General features: G+C 42.5%; 1 protein-coding gene across 9 annotated transcripts in view; it reads left to right on the forward strand.

The window, feature by feature from the left end:
• LOC127870809 (spectrin beta chain-like) overlaps positions 1–14,319 on the forward strand; it is a 238,232-nt gene extending 223,913 nt beyond the window's left edge. For all 9 annotated transcript variants that reach the window (XM_052413328.1, XM_052413321.1, XM_052413325.1 and 6 more), the window contains 2 exons: positions 120–175; positions 11,560–14,319. In XM_052413328.1, coding sequence (XP_052269288.1) covers positions 120–175; positions 11,560–11,796 — 293 coding nt within the window. In that variant the 3' untranslated portion in view covers positions 11,797–14,319. The remainder of the gene's footprint in view (positions 1–119; positions 176–11,559) is intronic.
• The last annotated feature ends 213 nt before the right edge of the window (positions 14,320–14,532 follow it).

Genomic DNA, 14,532 nt, shown 5'->3' on the forward strand with positions numbered 1-14,532 from the left:
ATCATAAAAAATTATAATATCAATATCATAATCATTTATAATTTTACAATGAATTGCACCATTTCGCATTGAGGGCATTTGTGTTATTGATTTCTACTTGTCTGCTTTTGTTTTTTCAGATAATGGCGGCCCGCGCCAGGACGAGGAAGTTGTCAGCTACACGTCTGAACCAAAGGTATGCACAATTAATATTTTTACCTCACCTGTTCTACTCATGGTGAGCTTTTGTTATCCAAGCACGCCTTGTGTTTGTCATTCGTCATCAACATTTTCCTTGTTAGCTCATCTATTTTTTTAAAGAAAAAAAAGAGCTATTGTCATCACCTTGGCGTCTGCATCGGCGTCCAGTTAAGTTTTGTGTTTAGGTCCACTTTATTCCTAAAGTATCAAAGCTATTGCTTTCATACTTGCAAAACTTACTAACTATCATAAGGGGACTGTGCAGGCAAAGTTATGTAACTCTGACTGGCATTTTGACAGAATTATGGCCCCTTTATACTTAGAAAATTGAAAATTTCTTTAAGTTTTGTGTTTAGCTCCACTTTATTCCTAAAGTATCAAAGCTATTGCTTACATACTTGCGACACTTACTCACTATCATAAAGGGACTGTGCAGGCAAAGTTATGTAACTCTGACTGGCATTTTGACAGAATTATGGCCCCTTTATACTTAGAAAATTGAAAATTTCATTAAGTTTTGTGTTTAGGTCCACTTTATTCCTAAAGTATCAAAGCTATTGCTTTCATACTTGCAACACTTACTAACTATCATAAGGGGACTGTGCAGGCAAAGTTATGTAACTCTGACTGACGTTTTGACAGAATTAAGACCCCTTTATACTTAGAAAATTGAAAATTTCTTTTAAGTTTTGTGTTTAGGTCCACTTTATTCCTAAAGTTTTAATAGCTTAATTACGTTACCTGATATCATATGCTATTTACTCCGAAAGGATCGTAATTTATCCGGAATTTTTCGCATGAGGAATCCCACACTTTTGAGAAACCCGTCAGGTAGGTCAGAGCGGTCATATTAGTGCCGCGTAGCCGCATAACCAAAACGGGACAATACCCATAATCCATTTTATTCCGGATGGTGATATACAAAGGCCGACATTTTGTTATTAACTTAATTGTTGCTTCTGTTTCGCTGGATTCTTCTGTTTAACAGAATAGAGAAGTTTTTGTATTGCGTTAAAACATTCTCCGTATATATATCCGTGTATTTCTGTATCGTTTTGTGTATTTGTTTGTTTGTTCAAGGCAAAGTATGCCTCAAACACGTGGCTCATGTGGACACACAAAGGCAGCATGGGACAACCATGGTAGCTGCCTGTCGTGTGCAGGATGTACCCAGGATAACTGCTGCCCTTCCTGTGAGCATTGGTCTGCAGATACCTGGGCCATTAAGCGTCGACCCTTCAAGAGTCGTGGACGCAACAAGAATAGTTCAGATCAAAGTAGGGAAAGTTCCGTGTGTCGGGACTTTTCACCACACGATCTTGACCATACTACACCAGTAGCTGCCAGGCATCGGTCCCTACCCCGTGACGAAACCGGACAAAATTTGCCCGGTCCGTTCATCGGGAATGACCAGTTGAATGACTCGGCATCAGATCAACGTAGGAAAAGTTCCGTGTGTCGGGACTTTTCAACACACAAACTTGACCATATGCCACCAGTAGCTGCCAGGCATTGGTCCCTACCCCGTGACGACACTGGACAAAATTTGCCCGGTCCGTTCATCAGGAATGACCATCTGACCGGTCCGGAGACTTCACCGGTCACCGGTCAACATTGACCGGTCCGGTCACCGGTCATGCTATGACCGGTCACTGGTCATGCTATGACCGGTCCGGTCACCGGTCATTGACCGGTCCGGTCACCGGTCATGCTGTGACTGGTCCGGTCACCGGTCATGCTGTGACCGGTCCGGTCAACTGGTCACCGGTCATTGACCGGTCCGGTCACCGGTCATGTAATGACCGATCCGGTCACCGGGTTTAGGTCTGTGCCACAGACCGTTCCGGTCACCGTAGATGTTGACACTACCTTGTCAGTACTCCACAAAGGTAGACGCAGCCGCATTTCTACTGTGAGTCACAGACGTAAACGTGTAGTGTCTGATGTTTCCGACTACTCCTCCACCTCGGGCTCGTCGTCGTATGACTCATCGTCTACTTCAAATAGCCCTCATCATTACCGGAGAGGACGTCGTTCACGCTCACCTAGTGATTCTCGGCGTAGATTGCCTCGTTAAGAGCAATCACGCGAGCGCTCGGGGAGACGTTCGATCAGGAAACATCATTCCCAGCGCCCCCGAACAGTGTCTCGGCGTCGCAGGGATAAGGGACATAGACCTTCCTCTATTAGGCGCTCTCGGACTCCTAGGTCCCCTAGTCGATCCTTCTCTGAGGAATCTATTGACACCCTTCCACGTGTGTCGGCCTCTATTTTGGCCTCAACACACACTTCAGCCGTTCCTACAACCACTGAGCATAATTTGTATTAAAACAATAGTTTGCATACATACCAGGCTCAAGGTACAGGGGTTAATCTAACCACTTCGGCTGCGTTTTCAGCCCCACGGGTCTCTTTTACATTGCATAGAAGTATACCCCGGGCTGCCGCTACACCATCAAATCCCAATACTTTGTGGATCCAACAGTCGCCGGGAATCTTTGTCCTTTTTTCGACTGATCCTTTACCAGCGACCTCTGGTATTCAAAGTGAGTCTGCTGACTTGATCTCTGAGAGACCTAACTCACCAGCTATATCTTTGATGGTGCCGGAAAACGAATCTCTCATGATAGAAGCGAATGAATCTATTATTCCTTCTCCTATATCCACCGGTTTCAATCAATCCAATGCTCCCGCAGATGGTTCGATTGAGGCGGGTTCAGAGTCTAATGAGGCCGAACTTTATTATTTGGCCTCCATCAATCAGGTATACGAACTTATGTTCAATACCTTAGATGAGGACTTCTGCCCCTGCCCTTCCTTGTCTCTCACAGGATCTGCAGTTACCGTTACAGAACAGGTAGCACGCAGACGAGAGCCCGGCAGGATAAGTAAGGCTACTTCCCGAGTGGATCTACGCCTTCCTATTGGCTCTTCCACAATGGCTGTTTTCCAGTCTCTTGAACCAGCCAATAAGCTTTCGCCATCTCCATGGAAAGCCCCTAAGGAGCTGACGGAGCCTAAACAGATGGACGGCGGGAAAGTTATAAGGCCCCGGTACCAGACCCTGCTACCGGTTTGGACCTTTCCAAACTTCCGGTTCCTGATGCTGACATTAGTAAGCTGTCACTTACAATGCCTTCATCATCTACCCATACATCAGTCCCTCTTTCCCTGTTGGAAAATTGGGAGCTGAGAGAACGCCGTTCCATAGGTCTGGCTAACCAGCTAGATCTCATGGCAGCCACAGCCTTAGACTTGATTTGGGAGCTCTCTGATTCAATCCCAGAGAAGCTCCGGGCCTTGTTGATACATCTTTCACGTACTACGCAGTGTTTATCTCACAATGCTGCGACTTCTATGTCTGAGATGTTAAGGCTTCGGATAGACCTCATCATCTCTTCCTTGCCCAATAATTTCCTTTTGGAAACAGGCGTAAACTCCCTTCGAACTGCTCCTCTAACAGCAGAGTCTCTTTTCGGAGGGAGGATACAGTCGGCACTTACTGCTGATCGTGAAGATCAGATACATGCTTCCTTAGCTAGGAGCAACTCTGGCCAGCGCCCTGTGGTTTTTAAGCGCCCGCTTCTAAGCCACCAGGAGCCCCACCGGCCAAGAACGCTAAAAGGGACAGTTTCCCTACTAAGCGTCCGTCTGCTCCACGTCAGCCCACAAATAGGCCTCCTTTTCAGAACAGAACAACTTCCTATCGGAAGCCTTCTGTAAAACAAAATTGGAGTAAGGGCAAACCCAATGCGGACAAGAAGTCATTTAATCCTTCTTCCGGCAAGGGTGGACCTCCTAAAGGTCAGCCCTAGGTCATACCCCTTTCTACCGCCACAACCTCTGATGCCGGAGGTACCAGTCGGGGCCAGACTTATGCACTTCGCAAATCGATGGCTCCAAATAACTTCGGACGCGTGGGTTCATTCTCTTGTCACACAAGGCCTCACTTTTCAATTTGAAAAAAGGCCCCCACTCTCTCGCGTCCCAATAGATCTGGTATCTCCGCATCCACAACTTCCAGACTCCATTCTCGGACTCCTGGAAAAACAGGCGGTAGAAAGGGTTCACGACCATTGTTCTCCAGGATTTTACAGTTGCCTTTTCCTTGTTCAAAAGAAAAGCGGCTCCTGGAGACCAGTCAAAGACTTAAAAGTGTTCAACACGTTTCTAGTCAAACCTACTTTCAAGATGGAGACTCCTGCCTTCATTCGGCGCTCCATCAAACCCATGCAATGGGGGGTTTCCTTGGACCTGGAATATGCATACTTCCATGTTCCTATCCATCCCAACTACCGGAAGTACCTGCGCTTCTCCTTTCGAGGCCAGGTCTACCAGTTTCGGTCTATGCCCTTTGGATTGGCCACGGCTCCACGAGTTTTCACCAAACTCATGGCTGCAGTGAGCGCACACCTCCGATTACACGGGGTTCAACTGCTTCAGTATTTCGACGATTGGCTCTTACACCAGCTCGATCGCCAACTGCTTCTGCTACACCTAGAGTTCTCTTGGAAGGAGCTCCTCTCTTTAGGACTCCTTCTCAATGTAGCCAAGTCAGACCTCATTCCCTCTCAGGATTTCATATTCGTGGGAATGAATTTTCTGACCCACATCAATCGGGTCAGGGTCTCACCGCAACGTATATCAGACCTCCTTTTGAAGGTCAGATGGGTGCTGTCCCAATCTCATATCACAGCTCAAGATTTCCTCTCACTCAACGGTATCCTGAGCTCTGTAGCAGACTTCGTGCAGTTGGGACGTCTCTTCCTACGTCCTCTTCAGCACTATCGCTCAGCTCGATGGAAATGGTCTCCAGACAATCTGCTAACACAGATTCCCATCCTTCCGTCCTTAGTTCCCCACCTTCTATGGTGGCTAGACGAGGAGACTCTGTTGGCAGGAGTACCGCTTCTTCCCCCGCAACCGTCTTTACATCTCATAACGATGCGAGCATGGAAGGTTGGGGCGCTCACCTGGAACCCCGCAGCCTGACATTATCAGGATTGTGGTCTCCTCAGGAGTCTCTCCTGCACATAAACAATCTCGAAATGCGAGCAGTCTTTCTAGCTGTTTCTCAATTCCAATCACATCTTCGGGACTCCTGTGTGATGGTATCGACAGACAACACATCAGTCGTGGCTTACATCCAGAAACAGGGCGGGACACACTCTCACTCCCGGTATCTGGAAACAATGAGATTACTTGTTCTTTGCAAGAGCCTAAACGTCTCTCTCTTGTCCAAACACATGACAGGTCGTCTCAACGCCCTGGCGGATGGTTTGTCTCGCAAACACCAGTTACTTCCATCGGAATGGACACTTCATCAGGAAGTGGCCAATCAGATATTCCTCACATTCGGTTATCCACTGGTCGACCTGTTTGCGACCAGAGACAACCACAGACTTCCTCTGTATGTGAGTCCAGTGTACGAACCAGCAGCGTGGGCGGTAGACGCGCTTTCGTTCGATTGGGATCAACTGGACGCTTACGCTTATCCCCCACCCATTCTAATTCCCCAAATCTTAGGGAAAATCAGGATGAGCTCTTGCCGGATCCTCCTGATAGCCCCTTGGTGGCCCTGGAGATCCTGGTTCAACGACCTTCTTGGTCTCCTGTGCGAATTTCCCAGGGAACTCCTGCACAGGTCAGATCTCCTATCTCAGAGAGGCAGACTTCACATGGATCCAGACATGTTCCACTTACACGTCTGGCCGTTATCAGGCAATCCCTGCAGAAGAAACGCTTTTCTGTCAGGGCTTCAACGCTAGTGCTTCTGCAAGGAGAAAGTCCACCAGAGCAGTCTATGATGCTCGCTGGAAACTCTTCTCTAAATGGTGTGTTCGAGGGAAAATTGATCCCCTCAATCCCTCTGCTAGACGCATAGCGGATTTTCTAATCTATCTCTTTGATGATAAGAAACTTTCTCTTAGCTCCATCAAAGGATACAGATCTGTGCTTTCGCATACCTTGGCTTTTCGTAAGTCATCACAAGTATGTGCTGACCCAGCCATTTCGGAACTGATCCGAGCCATGGAACTTAAACGTCCTGTGTCTCGTTCTCTTACCCCCAAATGGGATTTGGCTTGTGTTCTTGGATCGCTTATTAAAGCTCCCTATGAACCCCTTAATCAGGCTTCTTTAAAGTTCCTAACCTGGAAGACCGTTTTCCTTCTTACCATGGCTTCATCCAAACGTAGAAGTGAAATTCATGCTCTTTCTACCGAAGAAAGCCATCTTCGTTTTGATACCTCCGATGGCTCTGTCACCTTGTTGTGTCAGCCAGGATTCCTTGCTAAAAATCAACTCCCCTCAATGGCTTCTGAACCCTTCAAGGTCCCAAGTCTTTCTAGAACTTGTGGTAATGAAGATGAAGATAGACTCCTCTGCCCTGTCAGGTCTTTGAAGTTCTATCTTAGTAGAGTTAAGTCTATTCGAGGTTCTCGCAAGAGACTCTTCATTCCCTTAAAAGGGGGGGGGGGGCGATGTGTCTGCGGCTTCTATTTCCCGTTGGGTAGCCTCGACTATAAAAAGGGCTTACTCTTCTCTTTCTTCAAGGGATTCATCCCTTTTTAAGATTAGACCGCATGAATTACGAGCAATGTCGGCTTCGTGGGCATATATTAATCATACCCCACTCTCTGACGTGCTTCAAGCTGCTTTCTGGAGGAATCAGACTACTTTTTCATCTTTTTATCTTCGTTCTCTGGAGTGCCAACAGGACAACTTGTATTTGTTGGGCCCCCTTGTGGTTGCACAAACGGTAGTATCTTCTACGGCATAGGTATATTACGCTTATCCGTGAATTAAGTTAATACCATAATAACAAAGATTAGCTGAGAACCCGATATATGGGTTCCGCTGTGATGGGGAGATTTTCGCGAACCTTCCCGCCTCAGCTGCAAATTCAGCATATGATATCAGGTAACGTAATTAAGCTATTAAAACATTTTTCTAGTAAAATTCATTTTAATTAGTAATTACTTACCTGATATCGGTAAGTCCCACCTCCCACCCCGCTCTTCGTCTAATATTTCATATTTTTTATTGGAATAAGAGTGGATTATGGGTATTGTCCCGTTTTGGTTATGCGGCTACGCGGCACTAATATGACCGCTCTGACCTACCTGACGGGTTTCTCAAAAGTGTGGGATTCCTCATGCGAAAAATTCCAGATAAATTACGATCCTATCGGAGTAAATAGCATATGATATCAGGTAAGTAATTACTAATTAAAATGAATTTTACTAGAAAAATTTGTATCAAAGCTATTGCTTTCATACTTTCAACACTTACTAACTATCATAAGGGGACTGTGCAGGCAAAGTTATGTAACTCTGACTGGCATTTTGACAGAATTATGGCCCCTTTATACTTAGAAAATTGAAAATTTCGTTAAGTTTTGTGTTTTGGTCCACTTTACTCCTAAAGTATAATAGCTATTGCTTTCAGACTTGGATCACTCGCAAACTATCATAAGAAGACTGTACAGGACAAGTTGCATAACTCTGGTTGTCATTTTGATGGAATTATGGCCCTTTTTTGACTTGGTAGCTTTAAGTATATTGTTAAATTTTGTGTTTACATCCACTTTACTTCTAAAGTGTCAAGGCTATTGCTTTCAAACTTCAAATACTTTTATACTATCATGAGGGTACTGTACCTGGCAAGTTGAATTTTACCTTTACCTTCGAATGACCTTGACTCTCACGAAGGACCTTGACTCTCAAGGTCAAATAATTAAATTTTGCTAAAATTGCCATGACTTCGTTCTTTATGATCAGATTTGATTGATACTTTGACAAAACAACTCTAACCTGACATACTACAATAGACTCCACCCAAACCCTCCCCCATGCCCCCCCCCCCCCCAGAATCCGCCCCCCCCCCCCCCGAAAAAAAAGTAATTTTTATTAGTCCCCTACCGGTTTCACTGGAGGGGACTTATGGTTTGCGCTCTGTGTGACCGTCAGTCAGTCAATCCGTCAGTCTTTGAGTCTGTCACACTTTTCTGGATCCTGTGATAACTTTTAAAGTTCTTAATTATTTTTGCATGAAACTTGAAACCTGGATAGATGGCAATATGGACATTATGCAAGTCATTTCATTTTGTTCCTACGTCAAAAATTCTGGTTGCTATGGCAACAAATAGACTAGAAATACTGCTGGAAATGGTGGTTTTCTGGATCCTGCGATAACTTTAAAAGTTCTTCATATTTTTTCATGAAACTTGCAACATGGATAGATGGCAATATGGACATTATGAACGTCATTTTATTTTGTTCCTACATCAAACATTCTGGTTGCTATGGCAACAAATAGACTAGAAATACTGCTGAAAATGGTGGTTTTCTGGATCCTGCGATAACTTTAAAAGTTCTTCATATTTTTTATGCCCCCAAAGGAGGGCATAATAGTGATCGGACTGCCCGTCCGTCTTTCCGTCACACTTTGCGTTTAGGTTTTAAAAAATGCTCATAACTTCTATGTCCCTTGAGATATAACCTTCATATTTGGTATGCATGTGTATATGGAAAAGGCCTTTCCATAAGCACAAAAATTTTGACCCCTGTGACCTTGATCTTGAACTTAGGGTCCGCGTTTAGGTTTTCAATTCTGCGTTTAGGTGTCGAAAAATGCTCATAACTTCTATGTCCCTTGAGGTATAACCTTCATATTTGGTATGCATGTGTATATGGGCAAGGCCTTTCCATACGCACACAATTTTTTACCCCTGTGGCCTTGACCTTGAACTTAGGGTCCGCGTTAAGGTTTCGAAATCTGCGTTTAGGTTTCGAAAAATGCTGATAAATTCTATGTCCCTTGAGATATAACCTTCATATTTGGTATGCATGTGTATATGGACAAGGCCTTTCCATACGCATAACATTTTTTACCCCTGTGACCTTAACCTTGAACTTGGGGTCCGCGTTTAGGTTTCAAAATCTGCGTTTAGGTTTCGAAAACTGCTCATAACTTCTATCAAAGCGTTTATAGGAGGCATATGTCATCCTATGGTGACAGCTCTTGTTTAATGAAACTTCCAACATGGATAGATGGCAATATGGACATTATGCACATCATTTCATTTTGTTCCTACGTCCAAAATTCTCGTTGCTATGGCAACAACAAAAAAATATTCTGACAATGGTGGAATTTCTTACAATGGTGGAGCGAGCCGGAAGGGGACTTTTTTTTAACATCATCTAATAAATTACCCCCTTACCCCCCCCCCTCCCCCCCCCCAACCTACCCCCCCCCCCCCCAAAAAAAAATATTTTTTTTAACATCATCTAATAAATTACCCCACCCCACATTATACCCCCCTCTCAGCCCCCCCCCTCTATTCCCCCCCTACCCCTTCCCCCCCCCCCAAATTTTTTTTATGCCCCCCTTCGAAAAAGAGGGGGTAAATTGCTTTGCTCATGTCGGTCGGTCGGTCCGTCCACCAGGTGGTTGTCAGATGATAACTCAAGAACGCTTGGGCCTAGGATCATGAAACTTCATAGGTACATTGATCATGACTCGCAGATGACCCCTATTGATTTTGAGATCACTAGGTCAAAGGTCAAGGTCACAGGTAATATATTTAAATTTTACCAAATGTAAGGCTAACTGCATTTTTGTAATGCATACTACTACTACTGCTGCTGCTACTGCTGCTGCTGCTGCTGCTGCTACTACTACTACCACTACTACTTCTACTACTACTACTACTTCTACTACTACTACCACTACTACTACTACCACCAACACCACCAACACCACCACCACCACCACCGAAGAGGGGGTATATTGCTTTGCTCATGTCGGTCTGTCTGTCGGTCGGTCGGTCGGTCCATCCACCAGGTGGTTGTCAGATGATAACTCAAGAACACTTGGGTCTAGGATCATGAAACTTCATAGGTACATTGATCATGACTCGCATGATGACCCCTATTGATTTTGAGGTCACTGGGTCAAAGGTCAAGGTCACAGGTGAAGGTCACAGTTACTGGAAATAGGCATTTTAAAGATTTAGCATGGTTCAAACAAGGGAAACAACTACCTTTTATGCATGTTCTTTTTGTTACAGCATTTGCCTCCCTTGTAATATATTTAAATTTTACCAAATGTAAGGCTAACTGCATTTTTGTAATGCATACTACTACTACTGCTGCTGCTGCTGCTGCTGCTGCTGCTACTACTGCTACTTCTACTACTACTACTTCTACTACTACTTCTACTACTACTACTACTACTACCACCACCACCACCACCACCTCCTCCTCCTCCTCCACCACCACCACCCACCACCACCACCACCACCACCACCTCCTCCTCCACCACCACCACCACCACCCACCACCACCACCCACCACCACCAACCACCACCACCACCTCCTCCACCACCACCACCAACCACCACCACCACCACCACCACCGTTCACATAGACAAAAGACGTATTCACACAATGGCTGCTACTACAACTTATAGCCCATATAGGGGGGCATGCATGTTTTAAAAACAGCCCTTGTTTTTTTTATTTTTTTTATTTTTGAAAGATCGTCTAATAAATGACCACACCCCACATTATACCCCCTCTCAACCCCCCCCCCCCCCCCCCCCCAAAAAAAAAATAATATTTTTTTGTTCCCTTTTTTTATTTTTGAAAGATTGTCTAATAAATTATTGAATATGAACAATTTCCACATGATGGCTTACGTTATACTGTCAAGCACTCGAATAGTTGAGCGGGCTGTCCTCTGACAGCTCTTGTTATTTCTTGTTTTTGGAAGATAATGTAATGAATGACCACACCCCCACACTATACACCCCTCTCCACCCCACCCCTCCATCTTTTTTGATTGAAGTATTGAGATAGGTCCCTTCACCTTTTAAAAGAAAAATAGATGAGCGGTCTGCACCCACAAGGCGGTTCTCTTGTTAAACTCTAGAGGCCACATTGATTGTCCAATCTTCAAGAAACTTGACCAGAACATTTGTCCCAATGATATCTTGACTGATTTTGCAATTGGTTCTTGTCCATTGAAAAACATGTCTGCCAGGTGGCGTGTCTGTCTGTCGGTCGGTCCGTATCATTGTGTCCGCTCTCTAATTCAAGTTGTGTTCATCCGATTTTCACCAAACTTGTTCTTTTAATACAATTTTGTTATTTATGACTAAGATTTGAAATGCAGGAAATATTTTGGTTGCCTCTTATATTGAATGATGGAAAATCTGGTATGGTGATGTGTATTTTTGTTTAGAACAAATACCACTGTCAGTTATGCTACATTATTGAACATTCATTTTGAAAAATATTTTCATATCTTTTTTTCTTTCGTTACTCATATTGTGTTCAACCCGATATGGACACTTATTTTGTGTTCCCCATTCAGCTGCGACACCAGCCCGCCCAAGCCTCGCCCCGGGCAGCCAAGGAGCGCCCTCTATCTGACACCCACCTCCCGTCCCCTGGGGGCGCAGCTGATGAACATGATGACAAAGATAAAAAGCGCAGATCCATGTTTAGCTTCCTCAAGAAGAAAAAAGACAAGGAGCATGATGAGCATGAGAAACAAGAGAAACATGATAAACCAGAGAAACACAAAGAATCTAAAAAACATAAAAAATAAGCAATAAGCACTGACCTTCAGTGAGGGACATAATAAGGCATTATATTATTTTTTATAAAACTTGTTATCAAAAGAGTTCAATACAGACTTGCTATGCAATTACCCAGAAATGCAAACATTACATTATAAATTAACTGCGCAACTGACTTTGCATTTTCAACACAACAGTTAAAAAGGTTCAAACAAAGCATATTCTATGTTCAGTTTGTATGCAGTCAGTACGCACATGTGTTCTTTATGCAGCATGTAGTAAAATGATTAGAAAATTAGAAACTTTGTATTTCATATTGTATTTTGTTTTCAAATTCTCTGTTTATTTGTTGAACAATGCAACAAATGCAAAACTGACACAAAACATAATATGGTCACTGCTGAATCTTTTTTTTATTGATTTATTTTTTTATTGAGTTGTATTTGACGCAAATTATATACTGGTACTAAAAAAGCATTATATATGATATGCAGTAATGTTTTCACACAAACTGGATATGGTACTTCCTGACTGAGTCTGCTGAGGTCTACTATGGGGTGTAGGTTTTATGTGCACTAACTGAGACCACAAAGCCTTGGTCTAATAAAACAATATATATCTCTTATAACAAAAGGATAGTTGCTTGTGTATGCCTGTGTGAAAAAAAACTACCTTCTTGAAAATGTTATTGTAAGGTATATTTTTTTCTACATTAGAGATATAAAGAATATTGTGATCTTGTTGATGTGAATGTTAGATGTATATTGTACAGATGATATATAAATATTACTTATTTGTATTATGCCACCTAACATATTTTCATTATAAAAATACCCATGACATATTCATATTGTTGTTACAATAGTGAAAGCATATTTTGACACAATTGTAGAAACACACAAAATACATGTAGTATAGATCGAATGTAGACGTAATTTCAAATTGTTGTGTTGCACAGTATATGTGTTGTGGATATACATGTAAACCATGTGTGGTATACAAATATAGTTGAATAAGGAATACTTTTGTAACAGACTGATGGTAGCAAAATTACTATCCTAAATATATATGAGCCTCACTCTAAGAAAATGGGGCCTAATGCAAGTGCCTAAAGTGTCCTCCCACGTTAGTCCGCACATGCTACTCAGGGACCCCTTAGACTGGATTTTTGTAAAGAAGAGACTTCGCTGAAACAAAACATTCCATATTAGTAGGAAGTGTCGTGGCTGATAAGCCTGTGCAGACTGCATAGGCCTATATTGGCCAACACTTAATGCACATTCATTCAGTCTAGTTTTCGCAGAACGCTACTCAGTTATACAGATGTACATGGACTAATCTACCTTTTGATGTGTCACAGTTGTTTGGGATTGCTGTTGTTGTCATCATGTCGGCATGTCAGTGTAGTCAACTTATTATTCAATACATCGGCATTTATTATCAACGGAACAGTTTTGCTCGAAATGTCGTGTTCAACTAGATCTTATGATATAAAGTATTTAATTGAATATGTTATGTCATATGCGAGTGACATTGACTTAGATTATCAAACGTATATTTAAAATATATCTTCAGTAATATTGTATGGTTATTGTATTTATGTATCGTGCCAAGTCTAGATTGTGTTATTGTTTAACATGAAGTGATTCTGTTTGGTATTTCTGTTACTGAAACAAAAACTCGCATTACTACGCACTGACTCCTGCTAAAAACTGATTCCACTCAAAAACTACATATTTTCACTTTCTGACAAAAGCCAAAAATATGGTGCAGTTTGTTTTTTTCATGTGTACCGGTATATGTTATACGCGTTCGAGCTGTGCTTTGTATTTCTGTATCTGGATGTATCTGGAGTGTGTATTATGTGTGTCGCTTTACCAGCTGTCATGTATCCAGAGTTTACTGCAAACTACAAACTGCTTCTATTTACTCACTGTTACCACATCTTTACGTCGCATAGTGCTTGTTTGTTTATTTGTGATGGATGCTTTCACGGATTTGTGTTCGCAGTTAACAATATAGTATTTGAAACCGTGTGTACTTCTATATTTAGCCAAGTGTTTATAGTTGTATATTGTAAAGAAGATTCGTGGATATAGTTAAAAAAAATATACTCACAGTTGCTGAATGCAGCCATTAGTGACACGGATTGTTGTGTTCTGTTTTTTTCTGTCGGGTTTTCTATGGTGTGTGGATGTTGTTTATTATACATGTTGGTAGGAATTGGATCTATTTATATTGTTGCACTATAGCTACTTCTAACTGGGAATTTATTAAACAAAAATCGCCGTTACATTCCAACATCAGAATTGTGACTTGAGGGTGACCTCCAACTCCACCCCTGTGAGCCAGGTTCCTCACCGACCTTGTTAATTGTCTCCGCATTCTTAATGTGTTGATGTTATTTACTGACTGCACATTAGTATGAAGTTGACAATATCCATAATATATTACGTTTGTATGGACCATCATTTAATGGTGGCCGTTTACAAGGTGTTGTCAATATATTGTATGTATCATATGCAATAATAAATATATTTTTATACGTCGAATGATTACTTATTTGATATATTCATTAACTTCTACAGTTTAGGTTACTGCGGGAAAGTATCGAACGGAAATGGAAATAGTATAAATTGAACATTTTCAAGAAATCGAGCGCACATGCAATACGAATTCAAATACATTTTGAAAATACAAGGTGAATGAAATGATCGGTTACCGTGCTAAACGTGAATTACCGCTGGTGGGATATGTAACGTAAC

Source organism: Dreissena polymorpha, chromosome 3 (genome assembly GCF_020536995.1).
Source record: "Dreissena polymorpha isolate Duluth1 chromosome 3, UMN_Dpol_1.0, whole genome shotgun sequence".
Classification (NCBI taxonomy): domain Eukaryota; kingdom Metazoa; phylum Mollusca; class Bivalvia; order Myida; family Dreissenidae; genus Dreissena; species Dreissena polymorpha.